General features: G+C 57.4%; 1 protein-coding gene and 1 long non-coding RNA gene across 4 annotated transcripts in view; one reads left to right on the top strand and one right to left on the bottom strand.

Annotated features, from left to right (window-relative positions):
- FOXK1 (forkhead box K1) overlaps positions 1-22,796 on the top strand; it is a gene marked incomplete at its 5' end in the record, with an annotated part of 66,590 nt that extends 43,794 nt beyond the window's left edge. For 2 of the 3 annotated variants that reach the window (XM_082429790.1, XM_082429792.1), the window contains 8 exons: positions 631-816; positions 10,881-11,037; positions 11,490-11,636; positions 12,179-12,372; positions 13,630-13,796; positions 13,904-14,188; positions 15,027-15,251; positions 15,834-22,796. In XM_082429790.1, coding sequence (XP_082285916.1) covers positions 631-816; positions 10,881-11,037; positions 11,490-11,636; positions 12,179-12,372; positions 13,630-13,796; positions 13,904-14,188; positions 15,027-15,251; positions 15,834-16,093 — 1,621 coding nt within the window. In that variant the 3' untranslated portion in view covers positions 16,094-22,796. The remainder of the gene's footprint in view (positions 1-630; positions 817-10,880; positions 11,038-11,489; positions 11,637-12,178; positions 12,373-13,629; positions 13,797-13,903; positions 14,189-15,026; positions 15,252-15,833) is intronic. The other variant, XM_082429791.1, reaches the window with a different exon arrangement.
- Positions 1,451-3,836, bottom strand: LOC309645135. Its single transcript, XR_014254761.1, has 2 exons — positions 3,343-3,836; positions 1,451-2,678 (listed from the first exon to the last, which is right to left on the bottom strand). It is a non-coding gene; the product is annotated as an uncharacterized lncRNA (long non-coding RNA).
- Positions 22,797-25,443: the final 2,647 nt, after the last annotated feature.

Here is a 25,443-nt window from a genome sequence, read left to right as displayed (position 1 = left end):
AGGTGAGCTCTGGGCTCCTGTGCGCACACAGGGAGGGACTGGGGTCTGCAGTGGCCTGGGGCGGGCGGTCCCCTGCCAGTAGAGGAGACGAGGCTCGGGGCTCGTGAGGCCAGAACGGACGGTGAAGGCAGCCGGTTCCCGGTCCCCTCGGGTTCCAAGCGCTTCCTCCGAGACCCCCGCCGGCGCCTCTGCAGGTGGTGCTGCCGCTTTTCCCAGGCAGCGCTCGCTTTCCATCTTCTGGGTGACGGGCATCTGTCGTTAAAACGCTGCCCTGGAGGTGACCGTGGCGTTTCGGTTTCCCAAGGAGCGTTCTCTGCGCGGTGCTGGATCCACGTGGCGAGCGTGGCAGACAGGAAACCGGCTGGCCGGCTGGAGCCCGTGTGGGAGGGGACGCCAGGGGGCTTGTCCGGGCCGGAGGTCTTAATGTCGCACGCGTGGTGGGGGGAGCCCGATGCCCTCGCCGGCCTGTCCCGAGGGAAGCGGAGGTGGCGCGGTTTGGGCGCAGGTTTGGGCACGTGTGCGCGCGCGGCGTGGTCGGAGAGCGCACTGGCTGGTGACGGCGGGCGGCGTAGACGCGCCGGGACACCTCTCCCCTGCTGGACCTAACGTCGCGCTCCCCTCCCGTTGCAGGTGCACCTTCCGCTTCCCCAGCACGGCCATAAAGATCCAGTTCACGTCGCTGTACCATCAGGAGGAGGCCCCGGCGTCCCCCCTCCGGCCGCTCTACCCGCAGATCTCCCCGCTGAAGATCCACATCCCGGAGCCGGACCTCCGGAGCCTGGTCAGCCCCGTCCCCTCCCCGACTGGCACCATCAGGTGAGTGGCCTGGCCCCCTCACGCGGTTGCCTCTGCAGAAGCCGGGGCCCTGTGCTTTAGAACGCGGCCGAGAAGGAGGAAAGTGATACGGGTGTTCTGTGTTTCATGCAATATCAAGTATGTTTCTGGAAAATTGCACATGGATGGAAATTTTGAAACTATTTTAAGTGCATCAAGGGACCCGAGGACTTAAATAAACTCTCTGGAGAATTCTTTTATAAAGTGAAGAATCACTACTTAATTAGTCACTTTTCCAGTTTGAAATTTTATATACTAGGGTCTTTTAAAACAAGCTTAGGTATCAGTTTTTAAAGACAGTGAAACTGTTTAAAAGGAATATTTGTATACCAGGATTTGGTGGACCAGGTTTTTCTAAACTGTATTTGTAGGAATCCTGTGCGAAATTTTAGAAAGTAATCTAGAGTTTGAGGAAAGGGAAGTCCTCGAACTTTCTCATCCTTGGCGTGTTATACAGAGAGGGTCCCTGGGGGAAGGTCTGAGGGTGAAGTGTGTAACCAGAGACTGGGAGGTGGCTGGTGAGCTGTCCCCTCTCAGGGGCACAAGTACTTTTGTGACAACAGGGGTCCTGTGCCTTCTTCCCCTTGTGTCATAAAACGTGTTGACAGACATGGACTTGAGGATCAAGATTTAATAAACTTTAAAATAGTTTACCGCTTCATTAAGGACATTCTAAAACAAAGCTGGCCTTTTCCTTATTGGTATGTGCGGCCCTGGCGATGCCATGAGCACCAGTGCCTTCGGTGCCGGTGCCTCGGTTCCTGCCACGCACTGCGCTTGCCACCGCGGACTGGGCAGCGTCAAACGTCAGCCCGTGGAAGAGGCAGGGCGTGTCTCGGTGTCGCCACGAACCCAGTTTCGGCCTCACACGCCCCCTGAAATGGTCTCGGGGCCCCGGGGTGCCTCTGGGAGCCACACTCCGAGAAGCGCTTCCCAGCAGAGCTCGAGCTCTGCGTCCCTGAGTCTTAACCAGGCCTCTCCTCTGGCTGACCAGCCAGGCTCGTGGTGCCTGGTCTGGCACCTTTAAGGGTTACACTTAGAAGCCCAGATGGGTTAATCATGGCATCACCACTGGTTTCACGCGTGCCTTTTGTTTTCCTCCCATGATGTGTCGAGTCATCTGCACTGAGTTGCTTGGAGTCAATTTCCTCCCGAGCCAGTGAGCAGGCGGGCGCGTTTCTGTTACGGAGAGAAAGCTCAGGGACGGCTTTGAAATGTCACGGACCTGAATTCTGGTTTTGGCTGCATCTCCAGTTGGTGGGAGAACTGGGGGCAGGTCTCTGCAGCCTCCTCGGGCTTCGTTTTCTCCCTCAGTGAATCCCTCCAACATTGCAGACGTCTGGGATGCCAAGGGGAGCAGTGAGTGATGGAGACCCGCTGTATGCCAGGCCCTGCGCTCAGCCGCTGGACGTGTGTTATTTTATTTAGTCCTTAGGGATTTACGAGAGAGATTTTTTTTCTTTAGTTCTTTTCAGGTTTCCTGCAATAGCTCTGTTCTCAAACCCGAAATTTAGCACGTCATCTCACTGTTCTTTGAGACATGTACCTTGAGCATAATCTAAAACATGAGGGCTCCACTGGAGTTAACGATGAAGTTGTGCTATGAAAATGCTCTTGCACTTGCTTACATGTGTGATTTATGCATAGATAAAAAATTTTGTGTAGTAAAATGAAGCAGGCACTTTGGAATACAGTCTGGCAGGTCCTCAAAATGTTAAAGGGTTACCTTAACCGCCCAGCAGCTCCCTGGATCGTGAGGTCTCCGTGGAAACTCATCCACAAGGGTTCATGGCAGTGTTATTCATAGCAGCCCCCAAAGTGGAAACAGCTCACGTGTCCATCAGCTGCTGAGTGGAGAGAAAATGTGTTACAGCCACGGGGTGGAGGGTTATTCCGGCATAACAAGGGGCGAAGTGCTGACACCTGGTACAACATGGATGACCCTTGAAAACATGATGCAAAGCGAAAGCAACCAGTCCCCAGAGACCACACATTGTGTGATTCTGTTGATAGGAAGTGTCGAGAATAGGCAAATCCTTAGAGAAAGAAAATAGGCTGCCAGGGGCTGGGGCGTTCAAGGGAGTGGGGCTGCTCGCTGTCAAGGAGTTTCTTTCTGGGGTGACGACAATATTGTGCAATGAGGTGATGGTCACACAACTCTGGATGCACTAAAAACCACTGAATTGTATGCTCGAAACGGGTGAATTGTGTAGTGTGTGAATTATAGCTCAGTGAAGCTGATAAAAAAGCTTGTATGCACTGACACCTTTATCCAGGAGCACCTCAGAGCAGCTGCAGGAGCAGCGGCCAAGTGTGTTTTACGTGCCGTTGGGAGCCAGACAGGCGTGTGGGCCTCGGAGCCCTTACACGCCTGGTGAAACCAGAGCCCGCGGTCAGCCTTAGACTGGCGTGGGGCTGCTAATAATCAGTTCATAATCCAGCCACGTCGACGCTTTTTTTTTTTTTTTTGCGACGCTTTTTAAGAAAGAAAAATGTTTTGGTTTGTACCTGGAGGTCTTCATAAAATAAATATAATTCCCAGTAACATTTTGAATAAAAACAGTGGCCAGCAGGCTGAGCTAGTGCAGCAGCTCCACGTGCTGCGGCCGCCTGTGTGTTAGGAGGCGCCGGCGGTTCTAAAGGGGCGTAGATGGCGTCACCGAGCAGAATGAGGCCGGTGTCCCTGCGCAGTTCTGGGAAGTCGCGGCCATGTGACTGTGGAGACCCCGGGCCCGAGTGGGGCTTGGGGCGCCGGGCCGCCGGGGGCACCCGCCTCTGGTCTTCATCCGGTAGAACAGCTTTGCGGGGAAAGTAGTTAACTTTGAGACTGGCTCTTTCACTCTGGGCCTTTAAGTGTCACAGAAAAGGATTTCTGTTTACATCCGTTTATCTTGGCGCCGCGGAATCCGCTTGCCCGCTGGAAACCTCAGAGGCCCTTGAGGTTTTGCTGCCCAGATCCTTTTCCGGCGCGCCCGGCGCAAGCGCGGGACCGGCATGTTTACAAACAGCTGCCTCCCCCGACCCCGCCCGGGCACCCTCCCTGCGCCCGTCCGTCCCTACGCCCGCCCCCCCCGGGGCCCCCTCCGCAATCCCCGCCCCCGCGGCCCCCCCCCCGTAATCCCCATCCCGCCCCCGCGGTCCCCGCCCCGCCCCCGCGACCCTCCTGCGGCCCCCACCGCCTCCGCCCCGCCCCTCCCCGCCGCGGTCCCCATTTGGAGCGTCTGAGCGCGCTGCCCGGTTGGCCCGCTCGCCCGGCGGCTCAGCTGCAGAGGCTCGCAGGCCTCGGCCTGGGTCGGCCTCCTCCGGCTCTGGGCCCGTCCTCTCGAGGTGTGGGGAGCGAGCGGCTGCACCTGTAGGAGCGGCCCCGCCCTGCCCTGCTGACCCCCCCCCCCTCCTTCCCCTGGTGGCCGGGCGGGGGCGGGGGCGGGTTCTGCGGGGTTTTTTCCCTGCGCTGAAGTCCTCCACCCAGAAAATGAATGATCTCTCTTGTTAAGAAAAATGCTGAAATTCAACCAGAGGAAGGGAGCAGCACAGAAAGAGAGCAGCTAATTTATACTAAGAGTAAGCTTTCAGAAGCTATTTCTTGAGGAAGGCGTTTCTTAATTTTTGTAGTACAGAGATCAAAACCAAAAGTAATTTGTGTTGTGGAATTTGGCCAAGGTTAGCGGAACCCTGTAGGAAATAAAAATTAAGCAACCAGCCTCAGAACCTAAACCACTTTTAACCATGACCTTCCAGCCCACTCCTGCTTCACCGCTGCACGAGATTCAGTCCTAACTCACTTAGCAGTGTTAAGTGTCTTTTGAGTTGGGAGGTTGTCGAGTTGGCTGTTGGAAGGTCTTTGTGTTTCTGGCAAACTTTGGATCCTTCCTTGAGAGTGATTTATTCTGTTGCGAAGTTTCCAGCTGCAGCGTTTCCTCAGTTCCCCCGAGTGACCCAGAGAGGAAGGTGCCTGCGCAGTGGGGAGCCCTGCCTGGCTGGTCTGGGAGACCCACCGTCAGTGGGCACCTGTGCCCCTCGCACCCCCCAGCCCCACTCACACCCACCTGGTCCCTTTCCCCATCTGAAAACTTGGGAGGAATAAAAATTGGTTCATCTGCACAGAAAGGTGCGGCCCTCCGTGTTCTTTATAGTTTTCCTTCTGCCTACATCCGTGCCAGGGTGTTTTTTGGCTTTAAATTGTTGAGAGGAGGTTGACTGGACTTGTGCTTTAGTCTCGTGTCCATTGGGGCGGCTGTTTCCCTGCTCTCGGGCACATCTTCGGGGGATGGGTGCCATGTAACGTGTTCTTGGGTGTGCCTTCTGGGCGAGGCCCAGCCTGGTGCCCTGCCGCCGAGAGCCCTTCCTTTCCAGATTGCGGCTCTGGGTTTCCGGAAGCAGGCAGAGCCTGGAGGAGGACTTGAGGGAGGCATGGGCCCCCCGCCCGGCTCTGCCCTCTCCTCATAGGGAGATGCACCTGGTACTTCTGGGTTCAGGCCGGTTCGCTCATTGTTCTCACTGGGACAAGGTGTGTTTCATAAATGAGTTAACCTTTTAAAATAGTGCCCCAGGATTTCACAGCACTGAGTTTCTCTTAGCGAGCACAGGTGTTCTTAAGAGACTGGCCTCTCTTTCCCTTTATTTTCCCCCGGATTACAGAAATATTACAATATATGTGCACTCTACAAAACTGAAATGTTTCAGAAAATAAAAATCGTGCAGTGACATTCTTGGAGAGGAGTCCATGTTTGCAGGTGCGTCTTCTCTGAACATGCCCGAGAGCTTGTCTGACGGGTGTGAGTACTTGTGACCCCTCCCCAGAAAGGTCCTTTGAAGCTCAGAGTGTCCTGCAGCTTGTTTTTTCTCCTGTCCCTCTGTGTCTCGGGCTCCTTTCTGTGTCACTGCATCGCTCATGGCTGCACAGTGGACTGACGTGTCCTGTACTTGGTTGACCAGTTCCCCACCGAGGGCCAGACAGCTGTTTCCAGTTTCTTAGTCTCCTGGGTCTGAAATCGCCTCTCTGAAGTGTCTAAACGGTCTGTGCTGAGGCCATGGAACCCTCAGGTTTGATTATTTTGGTTAAAATACACTTGTTAGGGTCGTGAGCCACAAGATTTTAAGAACAGTGATAAAAATAGAGCTGTCTCTGACATACACGCCGGACCTGCGCGGTGGGCTGGGAGCTCAGTACATCCGTTCACCTCCACGGTGGTCCTGTGCATTGTTGCTGTGTGGTATTGCCATGTGGTGTCACAGCCTTGCCGTCCCCACTTTGCAGATGGGAGACTGAGGTGGTTCTCCAGCAGAGCAGGTAGAACGGCTGGGCTGCACGTTCAGCAGGTGCCCACAGGGAGAGAGGCGGTACTGATGTCATTCGTGTTTTTTAAAGGTTTATTCATATCAAAGTAATATGTGCACGTGATCTAAGAAAGCAGAAGATTCTGCAGGGCTGGTGATGATGAAACAGCCCCTGGCCACGCCCAGCCTGTCCTCACGCCCCTCGGCACCTACTCACCCTCTGGTGTCTCAGTTTCAGATCATCATACACTGACTTCCTGTGGGATAAAGGACTTGGCTTTTCCTCCCACGCCAGTGGCCCAACGAGATTGCATCAGAAGTGTTGGTTAGTGGCATCAGTGCGGCTGTGTGACGGCCGCACTGCTCAGCCTCTCCCCGGCCTGTGCTCCCGGCAGTTACAGCGGCCCCTTCTCTGTTTGGTTAGATCTCCTGGTACCTGGGACGACTGGCACATCCTTCCCATTTACGTCATCACCTGGAACCCAGGCCTCCTCCCGCCTGGCCCCGAGGTGCGGGGGGCGCCTCTGACCCTGGGGTCGCCTTCCACACCATCCTGGGAATCCCCTCTCTCCCAGCTCCCCAGTCTTCCCTTTCCTGATCTGCTCCTTCCTTTTATTGGACAACATCTTCTAGTCCTGGGGAAGGGGACAGGAAAGGTAAATTTTTTAATAAAAATTTCCACACCTGAAAATTATCATTATTCTCCATTCACACTAGGTAGATGGTTATCCTGGGTAGAGAGTTCTAGGTTGGAAACGTTTTTGCTCAGAATTGATGTCGCTTTCTACCTTCGAGTGTGTCTGTTAAGAAGTCTGATGCTCCTGTGATCCTGGCCCTTTTGTACACAGTGTGTCCCCCTGGGGGCGGAGGGTGGGCTTGGGTCTCCGGCATCCGCAGCACCGGCCCCGTCTCAGCGGGGTGCCTAGGAGGGGGCTGGACATTTAATGGGACCCTTTGGATCTGAAGACTCAGTTCCTACATTTCTAGGAAGTTACCTTCTTATTTCTGTGACGTTCTCTCCCCCTGCGTACTCTTCTTCTTTTCCCACCTTGCTCTTCCTCTGTCTGTCCCTTTCTCTTTTCTGTGTTCTGCTTTTCTCAAGTTTCTCCTTCCACCCTTTATTGAACTTTTATTTCTCCTCTTTTTAAAAATTGTAAGAGCATTTCCTTGTTCTCCAGATGTCCTCTTAATTGTGTCCTACTGTTGTGAATACAGCCTCTTCACCTCTTTGGGGCTGTGATCCTGCTTTGTTTTGCTTTCTCCCCGGCAACCCCCCTCCCCGCCGTCTGGCGTCCTCCGCGAGCCCCTCCTCTGTGTGTTGCCCGTGTCCTGTCTGGCCCAGCTGCCCTCCATCCAGGCAAACGAGGCACAGGGCCAGGGTGGAGGGGCCACGCTGCCCCCGCGCCTGGGCGGCCCACGTTCCCATCTCCATTTCAGATCCATTCCCACTTCCTTTTTTTTTTTAATTATAATTTTTTTCTGTTGAAAAGCCCTTCTACAACTTGGAATCGATTTGAGGCAAATTGTGCCATAAGCAGATTTTCTTTAAGTGGCTGAAGCGCTTTATAAACAAGTAACAATGAAAGAAAATGTTTCTGGTGCGGGACCAGCAGGACTTCCTTCCCAGGAGGCTGGCTCGGGAGGGGCAGGACCCAGAGCCTCCCACCTGCACGCTTTGCTGAGGCCCAGGTGGAGCCGGACCGCCAGGCGTCTGAGCGGGGCAGCAAGGGCCACGCCGTGGGGACGGCAGGAGCCCGGACGAGGCTCAGCACGTCTCTGGGGACAGTGGCCTCTGGTCAGATCTGCTTTTCTCAGCTCAGGCTCTCACCCTCGTAGTGGGCCTGGGCGCTCTCTCTCCGTCAGGCTGCTGTGAATACAGGGTGCGGTGTGGTTCCAGGTGTGTCTTGAGCGGTCACAGGAGTCATGTTCTGGGCCTGGACTGTCCCAGGGCCCGGCACGTTTGTCCTGGTGAGACGGTGGCCCAGATGCAGGGCAGCCGCTGGCAGGACCGGCCAGCCATGAGCCATCTCCACTCCTGACCCGAAGCCCTTCTTGCCTGAACAGAAATGTGACTTAGGAATTGTTTTTCCGTAAAAGGGGGGTTGGGGGGGGTCAGTGACTGATGTCCTAAAGTGCGTCTTCCACGTCGTTCCCACTTGCAACCTCAAGGTGGGAAGAACGGTGTTTATCACGTGAGGTCGGGTAGTTCCAGGCTGCTTGGCCTCTGCTGCTTTACCCCGTCGCAAATCAGACTTCCCCCACCCCGGACACTTGGGGGTCCCTGCAGTGGGCGGCTCTTTGCTGAAGCCTGGCGTCCCAGGGGGCCCGGCATTTCCTCTCCCCCGCCCCTCTAGAGAGGACGTGTGTGTTTATACTGTAGGAATCTTTCCTATTTTGCTGATCGTCAGGGACTTTGCAGAGGACTAGGAAACTCCCTCGGGGGACACTCAGTGTCTTGGTCAGTTTCCCCAGGGTGGGACACGCCCCCCAGACGCCCAGACCCCCCGCCCCACACACACCCCCACGAGGCCCGCCTTTGACTCGCGTGTTCTCAGCCCAGAGACGTCCTGCTCACCTCCTTCCTCCTCTGCTCCTGCCCTCTGGACATGTGACGCCAGGGCGGCGGGGTACCAGGCACAGCCCTCTGGGCCGAGGCCAGCCTGCAGTGACAGCTGAATGGGGTTTATTGAGGTCTGTGCGGCGGTGTGCACGAACGCACGTTCTCCGGGCCGGGCCTGCTGGGCCCTCTGGGCATCAGCGGTGCCCTGTCCCCGCGGACGCTTCCCCAGGAAGGGTTTGTCAGCACAAGCCTGCCACGTCGTAGAAAGTGGCGTGGAGGCTGCCCGGCCTCTCCTCCCGTTTGCGAGCCGGCCTTGCCAGCCCGCTGTTCATTATTTCCACTAGAAATCATTCTGTGGGGGATGACAGACTTTTCTCTGGGTTTTGCTTTTTGAGAGTTAGATATAAATTTCCTATGATCTTTTAGAAAATATGGACTTGGGACAGACAGTGGATCCCCGGTGCCCAAGCCCAGAAGTCGCTGTCTGTCGTCTGCACTGGTCAGGGTGCCCCGTGGGTCACAGAGGTCAGATGTCAACGAGGTTTTCCCAGATAAGCCCTGCACTGTCTGTTTCCACCAACCTGGACGTTTCCTGATCTGTCCTGAGGCCAGTGTGTTTCCGGGGGACGGTTCTCGCCCCCTGTGGTCAGAGCATGGGCCAGGCGTGGTGTTTCGGTTCACCTGTGTGCAAGTCCAGAAGGGGCACTGAACGTGTCTGGGACTGGAGCTGGCGAACCGGCGCTTCCGTGCTGGCGCGTCCTGCAGTACCATGTCGTTGGAGGAAGCAGGGCAGAGAGGCTTCAGGAAGCCCCTCCCCCCAGCCCCCATCAGGGTTGCACCTTCATTGAGCCACTGTGTGCCATGGCATTTGGTTCCCGGATGGATGCATTTGGAAGACCTGACGTTGAGTGTGTGAGCATGTCACTAGTAAGACGCCTTCTCTCCCCTCCTGCCTTACTTTATAAGCTTGGGTTTTGTATGTTTCGTTCAAAATGAAATTCAGAAAGAGCTGCTTTTATTACTTCATCCTACCTTACGGTTGTTGGTTAAAATTTCTATACTCACAGGACTTACTGTCTCCATGTTTGGGGAATCTAGTGGGGAGGAGAACAAGAATTCTCAAAAAAAAAAAAAAAAAGATTCCTTATAATTTCTACATAGATCGCAGATTCCTGACCAAAAAGGGGTAATTACCGACTGTAGCGGAATTCACCATTCATATCAACTGCCAGGTTCTTCCCAGTCTCAGTGTTTTATTTTTTCGTTCTTCCCTTCCCGTGTTTAGTAACTATCTCCTGAGCCCCTCCTTCAAAGCCGCAGACGGCTCCCCCTTCTGAGGAGCTGGGCAGGGAAGCCAGTGATGGCAGCTCAGCCGGAGAGGAGGTGCTGCGTGTGTGTCCGGGAAAGTGGCACAAAGAGCTTTCACATGAGCTTGACTTGTGGGGATTTGGGGGGCGTCTTGTCATTTGGACAATGGCGGGAACACCTGGGCACGTTGGGAGAATGGAGGGCGACTTCCGGGGGTGCTGGTGGATGCGGGCAGGCTGGCCTCAGCACTTACGGGGATAAGCGGAAGGAGGCCGGCAACCCCGGGCTCTCCGTCAGCTCTCAGCAGGGACACTTTTTACCTGGGTTTGGGACCCACTTTCAGAGCTTGTGTGGATTTTCTCGGAATACTTGTAACTTACAAGATCAAAATTGCGACATGGTTTGAAGACCGCAGCCCACCTTGTTAGCAGCGGGAACTGGGCCACGCCTGTGGCTGGCGGGCCCCGCTGTGCCAGCTGCAGGGCAGCGGGGACAGACCGCAGACAGCTCGGGCCGTGCGGGCTGAGACCCGGAGTGGGAGCTCCGATGTTTCCCGCCCACGGATTGGCTTGCAGTTTCCAACTGGAGAGGAGCCCCCCCCCTCCCCGGAACCCGTGGGTTGAGGCGGCGACCTTGACGGTGGGCGCCACGGGCCTGGGAACCGGTCTAGGAGGCGGGCACTGTGCTTCCCTGCGTCCTGGCCTCTCCTCGGGCGCCATCGTGTGGCCGTCACCCGCCCAAGTCCCCTGGCCGCCCTCGGTGCGGTGTCAGGACAGTGGGGGTGGGGCAGTGCCATGAGCTCCGGCCCCCCGCGCCGTCTGGGGGTCCGGACATCCTGTAGCACCGGGCCCGCCTCCTCGGCTCAGGGTCAGAACTCAGGACGTGTCCTTTCTCTCCGCAGTGTCCCCAACTCCTGCCCGGCCAGCCCCCGAGGAGCCGGGTCCTCCGGCTACCGCTTCGTCCAGAACGTGACCTCAGACCTGCAGCTGGCAGCGGAGTTCGCCGCGAAGGCCGCCTCGGAGCAGCAGGCCGACGCGTCCGGAGGCGACAGCCCCAAGGTCTCAGCCCTCGGCGCGTTGGCCGGTGCCCGGGCGTGGGGTGCCGGCGTCCCTGCCCCTCCCTCCCTCGCCCTCCCCTCGTCCCATCCACGGGAGCGGGATGGCTCCGAGCGTAATTACAGTCTCTGAGAAGAATGTCAGACTTCTGCCTTACAGCTTTGTCTTAGTTCGTTCCCGTCTGACCACTGTTTTTAAATCAATTTGCAGAGAAGGTGAAAACTTTCAGAATTAAACTATGAATAAACCTAATTTTTACCCCCATGAGGGAGACACAGCTCTTCCTAGCTTAAACCACGTGGATTAAACAAGAGGAGGTCGTGGGGATTGGTTTTAGCGGAGACCCTGCAAATCCGCGCCCTCATTGGAGGGTTTTCTCCATGAGCAGGTGGCCTGGCGGGGGGTCGGACCGGAAGCGTCTTTCCGGGCTAACCCCACGCTGGCTGTGTCCTCAGGACGAGTCGAAGCCGCCGTACTCCTACGCACAGCTGATCGTGCAGGCCATCTCCTCGGCGCAGGACCGGCAGCTGACGCTGAGCGGCATCTATGCGCACATCACCAAGCATTACCCGTACTACCGGACAGCCGACAAGGGCTGGCAGGTGCGGCGCGCCTGGGCCCCGACTTTACGAGCCCCGGGGGCTGGGGGCTCGTTCCCCGGACGGCCGCGCCGTGTCCAGAGTGAGCACCGCCTTGGGTCCGGAAACGTTCCCGAGCTCGGTGCGCCGGCTTCTCCTGCGCTAACTTGGAAACACGCTGTCCCCGCTCTTTCCAGACGGTTTCTTGTGTGGCTTCACAAGACCGTCGCCGGCCTTGGCCACAGCCAGCACGTCACAGCCGCTCAGGTCTCCTCCGTGGCCACTCTGTCCCGTTGGCTGGTTGGTTCAGTACGAGCTCTGAGCTGGGCGTCTCCCAGGCCAGGGCTTGTCCTTCTGTTTCGCTTCCTGTATAAGGGGTGGTCGTGAGCCTGTGCTGAGTTTTCACAAGAAAAACCACTGTGAAACCCCTGTCCTTCCCCAGTGAGCCACCCACCCCCCCGCCCCCGAGGAGACTTCTCCGGCCCGGACCCGGGGCCGTGGTCTCCCGGCTGCTGTGCTCAGGTCTGACCCGCCGTGACCAGTGACTCTCTCTGCTTTGCCCACAGAATTCCATCCGCCACAACCTCTCTCTGAACCGCTACTTCATTAAGGTCCCTCGCTCCCAGGAGGAGCCCGGGAAGGGGTCCTTTTGGCGGATAGACCCCGCCTCCGAGGCCAAGCTCGTGGAGCAGGCGTTCCGGAAACGGAGGCAGCGGGGCGTCTCCTGCTTCCGCACCCCCTTCGGGCCGCTGTCGTCCAGGTAAGTCCCCGCCCCACCGCCCCCGGGGGCCGTGGCCACTCAAACCTCCTCACTGGTTTTTGGAGAGACCGGCTCAGGCCCGGCCAGCCCTGCGGTAGGCAGTGAGCAGGCACGGCAGCCGGTCCTCCACGTCGGTTCTCGGACGCTGGGGTGACGCGCAGTGGGAATGGGGGGAAACGGAGGAACGGAGGCGGACGAGGGCCCCCTCCTGCTCATCTGACTCGACCACCTCTTACAGGCCCTGTCTCCAAGGAAGGCCCCCTTCTGAGGCCCTGGAGGGTAGGACCCCAGCATGTCTTTGGGGGACACGGTTCAACCCCGTGACCAACACTGCTTGTCACGTGTAGACAAGCCTGCCGGCCAGCTGGGAATAGTGACTGGGCCTGCGCTGTGTGTCCAGCGCTGCCCAGGGAACCCCCGTAAAGAGTGTCTGTAAGGGGGCCCGTCCTCAAGGTCACACTGGTCGTTGGGAACCTGTTCTTGTGCTGGTAGAACTTGCATTGGGGCGGGTGGGGCTCGGGAAGGGAGCCCCCAGGCCAGGAGGAGAGCTCAGCCAAAGCTTGGTACGCGCCACGTCTCAGGGAGAGAAGGCAGGGGTGCCTGTGCTGGGGATGGAGGAGCAAAGCCGGATTAGACAGGCCCCGATGGGAGTTCGGACCCTCACGGTGAGAGTCAGGGCCGTCACAGACGCAAGGACTGGAGAGTGACCCGGTGGCTACCAGGCTGAGCGTCAGACCAGTCAGATGAGGCAGCTAGGCCTGGTTCGGGGACGGTCTTGCTGTCCAGCCCATCCCGGCAATGCTCTGGGCAGGAGCTGGGCAAGATGCTCGATTTTAGACCCAGGCGAAGTGTTCTGTGGATTATTATCTGTGTGAGACAAAACGGCTGGGCTCCCAACATGTGCTTTGCTCTCCGGGTGTCAATTTGTCCAGGGGGAGGTTGGTGCCCATCCCAGCAAAGCTGCTGTTTTTCACCCAGAAGCCCGAGCCGCTTTCCTGGGAGGCTGGCCCGGGCCTTCAGGAGGTAAACGCTCTGGATCATGGCCTTCGCTGGGCCTTTAAACGCTGGGTGATGTTACGTGTACCGGGCGGAGTGCCAGGGTCGGAAGTCCCTCGCGAGGACAGAGGAGCATCAGGAAAAGTTGGGCAAAGGCAGCGTGTAGGGCACGGGTGTTGAGACGTCTTCCGTTCTGATAAGTGCCGTCTTCGTTTCTTGTCGTACGTACTCACTGCTGTGGTCCTGTCTCCCACCTCCTAGGAGCGCCCCAGCTTCACCCACCCACCCCGGGCTCATGTCCCCGCGTTCCAGTGGCCTGCAGACTCCAGAGTGCCTGTCCCGGGAGGGCTCACCCATTCCGCATGACCCTGACTTTGGGGCAAAGTTAGCTTCTGTTCCCGAGTATCGGTATTCCCAAAGCGCACCCGGTAAGAAGGGTCTTGTCCTCTGGTCTGATGTGGCGGAGCTCGGAGCCGCGCCCCACCCAGGAAGGGAGCACGCGGGGGTCTCCGCTGACCCGCGTCCTCCTCCGCAGGCTCTCCCGTCAGCGCCCAGCCGGTGATCATGGCCGTGCCGCCCCGACCGCCCAATCTGGTGGCCAAGCCCGTGGCCTACATGCCGGCTTCCCTAGTGACAGCCCAGCAGCCCTCGGGCCACGCCATCCACGTGGTGCAGCAGGCGCCCCCTGTCACCATGCTCAGGGTGGTGACCACCTCCGCCAGCTCCGCCAACGGATACATCCTCGCCAGCCAGGCCTCGGCGGGGGGCGCCCACGAAGCGGCGGGCACGGCCGTGCTGGACCTGGGCAGCGAGGCGAGAGGTAACGTCGCCAAGCGGTCCCTCGGCGGGGACGTGGGTCTCCAGAAGGTGGAGCCGTCAGCTTGGGCCAGGGGGGCTGCAGAGCCCAGGCGTGGGGCACAGGCTATTCTGGGCGACAGTGGCTCCCGGGCTGCGGCCTCTCCTCCCCACTCCTGTTTTTGGGGAAGCACGTCCTGTGAAGCAGCACCGATTATCCTCTGCAACGCTGTTCCCTGTGTGCAGCACCTCACATGCCCAGCGCCCCCAGGTGCCCCTGAACTAGGTACGGGGACTCAGATTGGGGTTGGAGGAAGAGTCCTGTAGAACCCCCAGCAGGGGTCCTTAGAAGGCATTCAAAGTAAAAAAACAAAGTCCTGAGTTAGAAATCTGGGTCCCAGGGAATTAATGAGGTAAATGTTGAAAATGCAACCAGTGCTGTCAGAGACCCTCGAGGGAACGCTTTTGCATGAAGCAGCCTCCTACTGACCGCTGATGGCTGATCTCAGCAGCTACGTCTTCTGTAATACCGTCCTAACGACACACGCACTTTGGGAAAAGAAAACTAAGTTATGGCTCCAAGTGCAAGTCCTTTCATTCCAAATAATACACTTTTTCTCTTAGATTAAACTTGCTTTGGTTAAAGTGCAAGGTATTTAAATTTTTTCCTAAAGCCCTATTGCTTGTTTTTCTCTTGTTTCAAAACATTCCATCACTGGAAGTTTTCTGTTGAGAACCAGGGTCTTTTCCCAGTGTCCCTGCTTCAGGGCCCCCCTCCCCACGTGGACAGGCTCAGGCTGAGACGCCTGTGAGTGCCACCGCGGGTGCCATGAATGTGGCTCTGACGCACGCTGTCCCCGCAGGCTTGGAAGAGAAGCCCACCATCGCGTTTGCCACCATCCCTGCCGCCAGCCGAGTGATCCAGACGGTGGCCAGCCAGATGGCCCCAGGGGTCCCCGGACACACGGTCACCATCCTGCAGCCGGCCACACCAGTGACCATCGGGCAGCACCACCTTCCGGTCCGGGCCGTCACTCAGAATGGCAAGCACACCGTCCCCACGAGTAGTCTAGCCGGCAGCGCTTACGGTGAGGCCCTGCCCGGCGTCCACTTCCTGGCCTTAAGCTCTGTGGTTTGACCAGGGTCAGTGCAGCAAGAACATTTTCCCAGTTAATGCGGTCATCCATTCAGTGTATTGAGCACCTGCTATGTGCCAGGCACTGGGGTATGATGCCAGGGTAGCCCCGGGGGAACAGGCAAAATCCCCAGGTCACGGAGCTCACGCCCTGCTAGGGGGATAGAGGTCGGAGAGGGAAGTGAAACGGCACTGGCGCCCTGAGCGCCACGCAGGAGGGTGTGGGGAGGTCTGGGGGGAGAGAGCTCCATGGTGCGGGCAGGCCCTGCCGGAGGGGAGGCGGGAGCCAGCGGGGTGCCTAGAGGGATCCACACACACAACGAGGAGGAGACAGGGACGGAGGCCCCTGGGGCGGGGAGTGGGCCGGGGTCCGGGAGGGGCTGGCGGCCAAGTGCTGCCGCTGGCTTTACCCAGAGGCGCCCGGCGTGCCAGGGAGCTGGGCCCCTACGCCCCTTGGCCCTCGTGTGGCCACGCAGGACAGACGAGCGCTGCTCCCAGCCGGCCTCCCAACGTGACTCTTTCTCCTCCGCCCTAGCCCTCGCCAGCCCCCTGCAGCTCCTCGCGGCTCAGGCTAGCTCGTCCACCCCGGTGGTGGTCACGCGTGTGCGCGAGGTGGGGCCTGAGGAGCCGGCAGCAGCGGCGGCCCCCAGCACCGCCGCCACCGCCCCCTCCGCTTCGCCCCCCGGGGAGCCCGAGGTCAAGAGGTCCCGAGTGGAGGAGCCCCTGGGGACCGTGACCACGCAGGCCGGGGCGATTGCGGCTGCCGGCCCACAGGGCCCCGGGACCGGGGAGTGACGTCGCCCGCGTGGAGGTGGAGCGGGACACACGCCAGAAGGAGTTCCGGAGCTGGGCCGAGGCGGCCGACACCACCGCCGCTCGGGACCGAGATGAGGGGGCTCCACGCGGACCGCGCTCGGTGCCACACGGGCAGGACTTCTCCGTCCACGTGCACCCGGACACACGCATCCTCCCGGCATCTTGTCTCCTGCCCCCGCTCTGGTTTAAGACAAAAACCCATAAACATGTTCAGACAGCTGATTGTACGGTTCTGGGAATTCTTTGTTTTCCTTTCCTTCTCCCCCAGCAGCACCTTTTCTCCCCGTGCCTTTCGTCAAGGGCGTGGGGAGAAGGTTGTAGCTCAGCGTCTCCGGGAACACGTCCCAGCGGCCCTGACCCCGCACAGGAGCCAGGCTCCCAGAGCAGCCTTCGCCCCGAGGACGAGACAGAGACGCAGCCTGGTGCGGACGGGCCTCCGAAGGAGAGCACAGGCCTGGGGATCCAGCCCTGTGTGTAAGAGATTGGAAAGAGGCGAGAGAAAGGCAGCACCGCCGGATTTCAGACTGTCCTATGGTTTCTTCTTCTGAAAGCGACATAGAAAGTATTGGCATTAATGGGACGGAGGGGAGGCGCCTGGTTTGGCTCTGGGCCCCAGGTGTTTCTGGTTTTGCTGAAACACGGAATTCAGGCTTCATCGTCAACCTGAGACAGACACAGAAGGGATCATCTGTTTTTGCGGTTTTCATCTGTAGACAGTTTAGCAGCTGTAGGTCTGGGCTTCTTACTGGCATTAATCCCACGGAGAGTAAACTTGCCGCTCTGTCTGTTAACTTCAAGAAAGACTGACGGCCTCCCGGACTGGTGTTCAAGGCAGAAAGCTGTTCACACGAAAGACCCACCTGAGCCAGCGGCTGCAGCGTCTGGCCTGCGTCCCGGCCACACGGGGGACACGTGGCCACTGGTCCTCGGGGGAAGGAGGTGGCCGCTCGACAGGAGGACTGTCAGGTCGAGTGGCCCCCGTTTCCCTGTGGCTCTGATGGCCGGCTGCCACGCGGCCGCTCACCAGGCTTTATCACCAGGTTCCAGTGTCTTCACCGCCCGACAGCCTGCCTGGCGTTTCCCATCGGAACCGTGTCTGCTGCCCGCAGCGCCAGAGGCCCTGGGCTCGGCCCGCAGCTCTCGCCGGCTCGGTGGGACCCCCTGCGCCCCCCGGAGACGTGAGCAGAGCAGGGGGAGCCCGCAGTCCTTCAGCTTCTCTGGGAGAACGTTCTCAGGAAACGTTAAGCACGTCTCTGTGAAAAGTGGCTTTAAACTTGGCCTGGCGCCCCGCGTCGGCCCTTCCGCACGAGCTCTGGGGGCCCCGGCGGAAACGGTTCCTCCCTTACGACGCGCCGTCCGCATCAGTGCCCCGACGGCAGCGCCGCCGCAGGGCCAGGCGTGGCCAGGTGCTCTCGCTGTCGCGGTTGTCCCCGCACGCCCGGCCCGGGAAACGCCTGGTCCGGCATCCGCGGCACTGAACCCCACGTGGGAAGGATTTCTCCTGTGACGCGGCCAAGACGGGGAGGGGGTGGCGCCTCGGCCCTGTTCCCGCCCGGTGGTGAGAGGCACTCACGCCCCGCTGACGTTCTGTGTTGTGTCGCGTGGACTGTGTCTTTGGCCGCGTCTGGTGTGTGTGGGCGAGTGTGAGAGCGAGTGAGGCCGAGGCGGGCGCCCCGACACCGGTGGCCTGGCCCCTGTGGGTCCTCGGCCAGGGCTCCGGGGCGGCCATCGCTTCCTTCCCCTTCGTTGCTGCTCGGTCCCGGGGCTGCGCAGGCCTCCCGCAGGGGCTTTTTGCTCACGGGCTGTCCTCGATGCCACAGGCTCGCCTCCTCAGGAGAGCTGGCGCCACCCACGGAGGACAGGTGCCCAGGACAGCTGAGGCCACAGGACGCCCTCAGCTCCGGGCCTCGCTGCCTGGTCTGGCCAGTCTGGCCCTGACCCTGCGCTTTCCTGACTCCTGAGGTTCTTTGGTTTCTGTCTGTTATCAGCGGCGACCCCACTGTTTATTCTGGCCGTGGTTCAGGGAGAAGGGAGTGGAGGGGGGTGACTGGAACCGGAAGGGAGACAGGACAGGGTATCCTTCGGTGACATTCTGCCACGTGGAGAGCTTGTGCCTTTTTAGCTCCTTCTGGGAAGGAGAAGAAGGGACCCTGTGGAGCCCGGCCTCGGGGGACCTGCCACTCCAGGTTCACGGTATGCTTCCGGATGGGCCTTTGGTCACCTGACCAGATGGCATGCGTGGCTCCCGCCAGCACTTGCCCTGGGGCTGGCAGCCAGGAGGCCCAGGAGTGGCCAGCTCCCCAAGGAAGACGCACGTGGCGGCCAGCAGGATCGCCGATGTCCTCAGATGGTTCCACACCCCCTCCCCCCGCCAAGCCCGCCCACGGGAGCAAGAGCGCCAGGCCAGAGTGACCAGGAGAACCCCCGCCCTCGGGGCCTGGCAGCCATGACCCGCCGCAAGCATGGGTGTGGCACGTGGGCTGACCCAGCCGAGGCTGGGAAAACAAGTGCAAGTAAGTCGACCTGGCCTGATGCTCGTGTCACTGCAGCCTCAGGGCACCCAGGGGCTGGAATTCGCGCCAGGCGGGTGCGGCTCGGGGCAGGGCACTTGGGCCCCTGTTGTCACAGTGGCTCCCTCTCTATCCGGGTACCTGGGTCCACCTGTCCGGCTGTGCTGGACGAGTCGTCACCTTTACCAGTGCCAGATACAGGAAAACACGCTCTCTGCACAGGAAGGAAGTCACGAAAATCACTGCTCTTAAGCAGTTGAGCATCTCCCCCAAGACAGTTGGGTCCAGCGTCGGAAGTGGGAAGGGCTGCACCTAGGAGCTCATCAGCTGCCCCGGAGTGGACACCGAGGGTCCCTCGTCCGCCATCTGCAGCTTTCTCTGCACGCGAAGCTCCCGGTCACACAGCGCTGTCGAGGGCAGAACCTGTGATCAGTGGTCAGTCTATCCAGCTTCACTTCTTAGGTCCGTAAAGGGTACACAGCCTGCATTTCCCGTGAGATCAGAGTCGTGCTTGTTGGGGGGGGGGTCCCTAGGCCGGACGCCGTCGTCTCTGACTCGCTCGCTGCAGGGGGGCCCTCGGTCTCCCTCCCGGGGCCTGGTTGGTTCATGTTTGGGGCTTGCTGTTTGTGGGAGTTTGGTGAAAGTGGATTCCTGAGTTGCTAAACGCTCATCGGTGATTCTCAAGCTGGAAGGGAATGGGTTTGTGGGGGGCCCCCGGGCTGCCTGGCCCCTTTTCCGGACCTCACTGGCCCTGGCGAAGGACTAGTTCAAGGTCGCAGACATCGTTCAGCTAATGCGCTTACTTCCTCTAAAGGTAGCTCTGCGTGGACCATTCAGAGTGAGTTGTGCATCTCCTCGGGCGTGTTGTGAGATCTCTGTAGACAGAAACCCCTTTCTTTGGCCGCTTGGAGTTCAGAAGGAGGAGAAAGACTGTTTTTTTTGGCTTTTTACTTTGGTCAGTTTCTTCCTTTATGCAGACAAAGAACAGACCAAATGTGAGAGCATGTTAGAGAAGAGAGGTTTGTTCGCGGGGCTTTTAGGGGTTAGACTTACGTACAGTTGATGCAGGGGAATGAGCTGTTTTTCTCCAGAAGCCTCAGGTTCTGCTCTGCCCTGGGATGGCTTCATCTGGGATGAGGGACTGTCGTGCCCTCGGGAACGGGCTTCGGGCGCCACGGACCATGCGGCCGCCCCTTGCTTCAGTGCCGAGTAAACAGTGCGTGGCTTGTTCTAGAATAAGTTACCCAAAATGATCATGAGGCTCTGCAAGTAGAAATGGCCAGAGTTGCTAAACCGAGGCCCCGCCCCCACGTGGCTGACAGTGAAAGTGGCTTCTCCACGGCTGCTCGAAGCTGCCCTCGTGATACCTCTGCCAGAGATGATGGTGTTTAATAAAGGCACCATTTAAACCGTTCACACGTGCTGCTGTAAAGGTGGGAGGGCCCGAGAGGGAGGGAGGGAGGCCCGGGGCTGGGGTGCGGTGGGCACAGCAGCGGTTTCTCTGCGTGGTCCTCAGGTTGCTTCCCCGTGTTTTAGAAACTACTCTCATCTCACAGGTTCCTTTCTCGAGGCCTTGTTTGCCACGTTAGGGTTCAAAATGCTCAGGACACAGCTCTCGCCATTGCGTGTGTACCCGCCCTTCCTGCCGGGGCCCCGCTTCTCGCGTTTTCTTTTACTACCAGAAGCTGCTCCCTCTGGGTCCAAGGGCGGCAGGTCTGGGCCCAACGCCTGCAGGTGTCCTCGGCCATCGGTAACCACGCGGCCCCTCGGGTGACCTTGTCTGACTGTGAGGGTCTCTGCGGAGAGCGGCCGCCCACTCTGTCCAGCCCCGGAGTCACAGCCGCTCTGCAGTGCGGGGTGTGTGACACACCACCAGCATTTCCTCCAAACGGAAATAGAAAACGGGCCGTCTGCCAAGTGTGTTTAGGGAAAGTAGTTTTGCTCTTACGCTGCAAAGAAAGGACGGTCACTTGCCGAGTTGTCGTGCCCCCAGCACCGCCGGGCTGTCGGGGGCGTCTCTGCGGAAGGCCTCCCAGCCGGGCTCAGGCCGCAGCTCAGCCCTGCCTCCGCAGGGACGGTCCCCTCCTGCCATCAGACCGCGTCCTGCTGCACCACCGTCGCCCCCCCCCCGCCCCCGCCTGCCCCGGGGACACAGGGCGACTCAGCAGAGGACAGAAGTTGGAAAGGTTCGTGCCTCTAGGTGTGCCGAGACCCCCGTGTCCCCATCACATCCGAGTGGGTGTCTGAGCAGCCGCTGTGGGAGGTCCGATCTGTCGGGGAAACTGTCCCTGTTCCCGCCCTGAGCAGCACGGTGACCCTGCCGCCCGCTGACGGGAGGCCTCCTGCGGACTGACCGCGGACCAGGAGCAGGGCGCCTGTGCTGTGTTTTCACGCGGGGCCGGAATGAAGAACTCTGCTTCGGGCGAGCGGGCCTCAGGGTCCTCGGTGTCTTTTCCTTTCCCTAACGGTTGTCGCCGCTCAGTGTTTTAGAAGAGACTGAAGGCAGCAGTCACTTTGTTTCTAGGCTTCTTTCTTTCTCTCCAGGGAGGAGCCCCACTCAGAGGATTTCATTCATTCCTTGTACCTGCTTATCATGCTGGTAGCGATTGGGAAGAGGTCGAGAGAAGACAAAGCAGACACACTTCTCTGCCTGGGCTGACGTGACAAAAGCTGGCTGCACGGGGCCCGCATCCCCGGCCGAATGAGCCAGGGTGTCTTCAGTTTATGCCTCCGGGTTTTAGTCTCCCTTTCGCTTCCAAGGGAGACGTGAGAGGTCTCCAAACTACTCTCGCCTTTTTGCCCAAACCCAGTTATTTTAAGAGTCAAGATAGAATTGGAAGAATTCTAGTTCATTATTCTTTATTTGAGAATCTTTTCGGAATCGTTGGCTCATTTGATTTGTCCAGATATTTATTGGTGGTTTACTCTGTGTCAGAAACAGTAAAAAGTGCAGGGGAGGCCAGACCCGAGAGGGACATGTCCATTTAGACCTGCAACCCACCCCCCCTGGGGTTAACGTTCCAGTGGTCTGACACTTTAAAAAGATTCTGTGCTTCCTGTGTAAAGGTTTTCTTACCCACAGTAATAGGACTTGTTCCTCTGAGCTGTTGCCCAGAGCCACGAGGAGCGCTGTGACCTGTCCCCAAATTCTGAACGTATTGGCTGAGCTGGAAGGAGGCCTGTGACTCTGAAATGGATTTTTTGTGCATGAAGTTAACTGGCCTAAAGGGGATTGAACTACACCTGTGGCCTCTTAGGATCTTAGCCTCTAAATCTCTGGGTTAACTGGTCCAAAAAAATGTTTTTAATAAGTAAAAAATAGGATTTAAAACTCCAACACTTTTAAGTTTGGCCCTTACCTCCTTCCCTCCCAGCTTCCTTTCAGGAAGGGCTTTCTGAATACCTGGTAGCCCAGAACTGACCTGGCTCGATTTCTAGCTCAGGACGGGGATCCGGGAGGAAAGAAGAAAGTGTGTCCCTGCTCGTGGCTTACACTCAGACCCTGACCTTGGGCAGCTTGGCGCACGTGGGGGAGGGTTAAACCCAGCACGGGTTGTTCCTTCTTATCTGACTGAGAATTCTCCTGTAAAGATCATTTTGGGGGGGCGGGTGCTGTTAGGGGCGTGTCTGTGTGTGAGTGGTTTTTTTGTTTTTTTTTTATGGTGGCTGTCTAGAGTATTTTTCACAATATGTTTAATCATCAGTGCTTTAAAAAGTGGTGGTATCCTGTAGAGTGAATTAGGTCCCAGAGCGCTGGATGGGAAGCTGAGGTCACGTCACGTGGCCGTGTTTCACCACCTGTGAGTGTGATGGGGCCTGTGGGACACCCAGGAGGGTCGGCACAAACCCCGTCACGGGGACGAGAGGACGGGGCGGGGCCCACCGCAGCTGGGCCGGCCTGCGTTTTCATTTCAAATGGGATACAGTATTTTTTTAATAAGGAGCCATACTTTTTTTTTTTTTAAAGTTTGAGATCTGAATGTGATTTCTAATTGTACCAGACGTTAATGTTTTAAAGCTATAACAAAGTTTAAAATTTCTACTTTTTGTTTCTCATTTATTTTAACTGTTCTTTTATCTATTAAATTGTTGTATGTGGATGGGGAAGTTTTGTTTCTCCTCTTAGCATTTGTTTCTATAACCAGAAATAAAATTATATATTAAAGAAACGACACCGGGCTCTGTGTGGTCTTGGGGGCGGCAGCTCCGCCCCCTCAGCTGCGGGGAAATCGCCGCCTGCTCTCTTCGTGGTGCTGCTGGATTGACAGTCACCGGAAGGGGGCGCTTGGGCGTTTGTGCCGCAGACTGGCTGTGACCCGGGGTTTGTCACAAATCCATCATCTTCAAGGTTCCCTCTGTGTGTGCGTGGGACTCATCCCCTCGTTCAGCTGATAACGTGCCTTTTTCAGATTTCACAGTGGTCCACGGTGCTACGGTTTGAGCACTTCTCTTCTTCCCTCTGGTGCTCCATCACCGCTCCAGCTGAAGCCTTCATACAACAGTAACAGATTAATCACAGGTTAGGATTTTAGCTAGAGAGCAAGCAAGAGTGAGAATAATGAGTTTTAGGAGCTACATTGGCTAATTAGCATCTTTTTTTTGTTTTTACAATTTCCTCATTTATTTATTTATTTATTTTTGGCTGCGTTGGGTCTTCGTTGCTGCACGCGGGCTTTCTCTAGTTGCGGCAAGCGGGGGGATACTCTTCGTTGCGGTGTGCAGGCTTCTCATTGTGGTGGCTTCTCGTTGTGGAGCACGGGCTCTAGGCGTGTGGGTTTCAGTAGTTGTGGCTTGTGGGCTCAGTATTTGTGGCTCGCGGGCTCTAGAGCGCAGGTTCAGTAGTTGTGGCTCGCAGGCTTAGTTGCTCCGTGGCATGTGGGATCTTCCCGGACCAGGGCTCGAACCTGAGTCCCCTGCATTGGCAGGCGGATTCTTAACCACTGCGCTACCAGGGAAGTCCCTAATTAGCATTTTTTTAACTAAGTTTTTTTTTTTAATTTATTTATTTATTTTATTTATGGCTGTGTTGGGTCTTTCTCTACGAGGGCTTTCTCTAGTTGTGGCAAGCAGGGGCCACTCTTCATCGCGGTGCGCAGGCCTCTCACTATCGCGGCCTCTCTTGTTGTGGAGCACAGGCTCCAGACGCGCAGGCTCAGTAGTTGTGGCTCACGGGCCCAGTTGCTCCGCGGCATGTGGGATCCTCTCAGACCAGGGCTCGAACCCGTGTCCCCTGCATTGGCAGGCAGATTCTCAACCACTGCGCCACCAGGGAAGCCCCGTTTAAGTTTTCTAAGTTTGTTTTTGATTAAGACAATCATTTCTCACTAGTAAGACCTTAAAATAGCATTTTACACAAATGTACATTTTGTAAGAAATAGTCAAGTATTACCCTTGGTAATATCACTTGGGGTGTGTGTGTGAGTGTGTGAGAGCACATAGTTCTCAATGAAAGCTAAGCTGCCCTATGAACCTGGGTGAGTACCAAAGACAAGTGAGTGCATATCCCCACCAAAAGCCAGCTTGTGCATCGCAGCTGAAATTTGGAAACAAAACAAATATTCCTCAAGAGTAGAATGGAGAAGTTGTGGTAAACTCATACAGTCACACACTGATTAGTACACGGCAGTAAGAGCTGCTGTCATCCTACAGCACAGATGAGCCTCACGGCATCACCGTGAAGGCAAAATGCAGTACTGTGGGTTCCATTTGTATGAAGTGTAAAAGGAGGCAAACCTGATCTCTGGTGATGAGAGCGAGGCTAGCGGCTGCCTCTGGGGAGGGGAGTGGGTGTGGACTGTGGGGTACGGGGAGCCAGCGGGGAGGGGGAGGCGTCCTGAATCCTGAATCCTGGCCGTGGCCGCTCAGGTTTACAGCAGCGTGTGCTGGCGCCAGCTTGCGAGAGCTGCATGTCCAATTTTCAGGAATTCTGAGAGCTGTTCACCAAAGCCATTTTTTAAATTTTAGTTACATAATAACGTGAAAAATTACATTAAGACCCAAGGTAATAAATACTCAATTCACAGCTTACTATTATTTTACTATTACCGAAGCTCTCGAGGTTGTTCGCGTGGATTGGGCCTGCGTGGTGAACAGACTGTCCAATGAGGCGCTGCTTGCCGTGTATCTGCTCCCAAGTGTCCAGCGACAGCACGTCAGCAGCTTGAAATCCGCCACTGTGGGAGTGTTCACACCACGGAAATGATCAAACACTACAAATCAGCCTCCCCACACCCGCAGCAGAGCCAGTTAGAGGTTTACCAGCATACCACTGAGTTTTAGAAATTAAGACATCACTGAGTTCATTTAAGATTTGTGTGCTTTATATATGTTTTACTTTAATAAACTTTTTGTGTGTGTGTGGCTGTGAAACTGGTATTTGAACTCCCTTCCAAGTCTCGCATTTTGTAGGTCCAAAGGCAGTTACGTTCGGATTTGATTTGTAGGCCACGCTCAAACCAGCAAATTCCCACCAAAACCACGTGTCGTTATTAAGCTACTGGCTGTCTGGTAGCTTCAGACCCAACTTTCTGTGCCGTTTCATGATTCCAGGGCTGGGCCTCTGCAAGCCCATCTCCGCTCTGCCGGCTCCTCCCAGCCCGGCGGCCTGACGCGGGGCCTTGGCGGGGCCCGGAAGGCCGGAGGCTGCTTCCCGTTCTCCGCGGCTTTCTTCAGCTCCAGGAAACGTCCTGGCAACAGCAGCTGACCGCGGTGGGTTGTCCCAGCACATGGGGGCCTCCTCCCAGGTCAGTTTCAGCTCTGCGGGACCCCTCGTCCCGGCCCTAGGCTCTCACCACTCCACCCTCTTCCCCTTGTTCCCCG

The sequence above is a fragment of the Balaenoptera physalus genome (assembly GCF_965194825.1).
Source record: "Balaenoptera physalus genome assembly, chromosome: 16".
Taxonomy (NCBI): Eukaryota; Metazoa; Chordata; class Mammalia; order Artiodactyla; family Balaenopteridae; genus Balaenoptera; species Balaenoptera physalus.
This window is presented reverse-complemented; position numbering and strand designations above follow the sequence as displayed.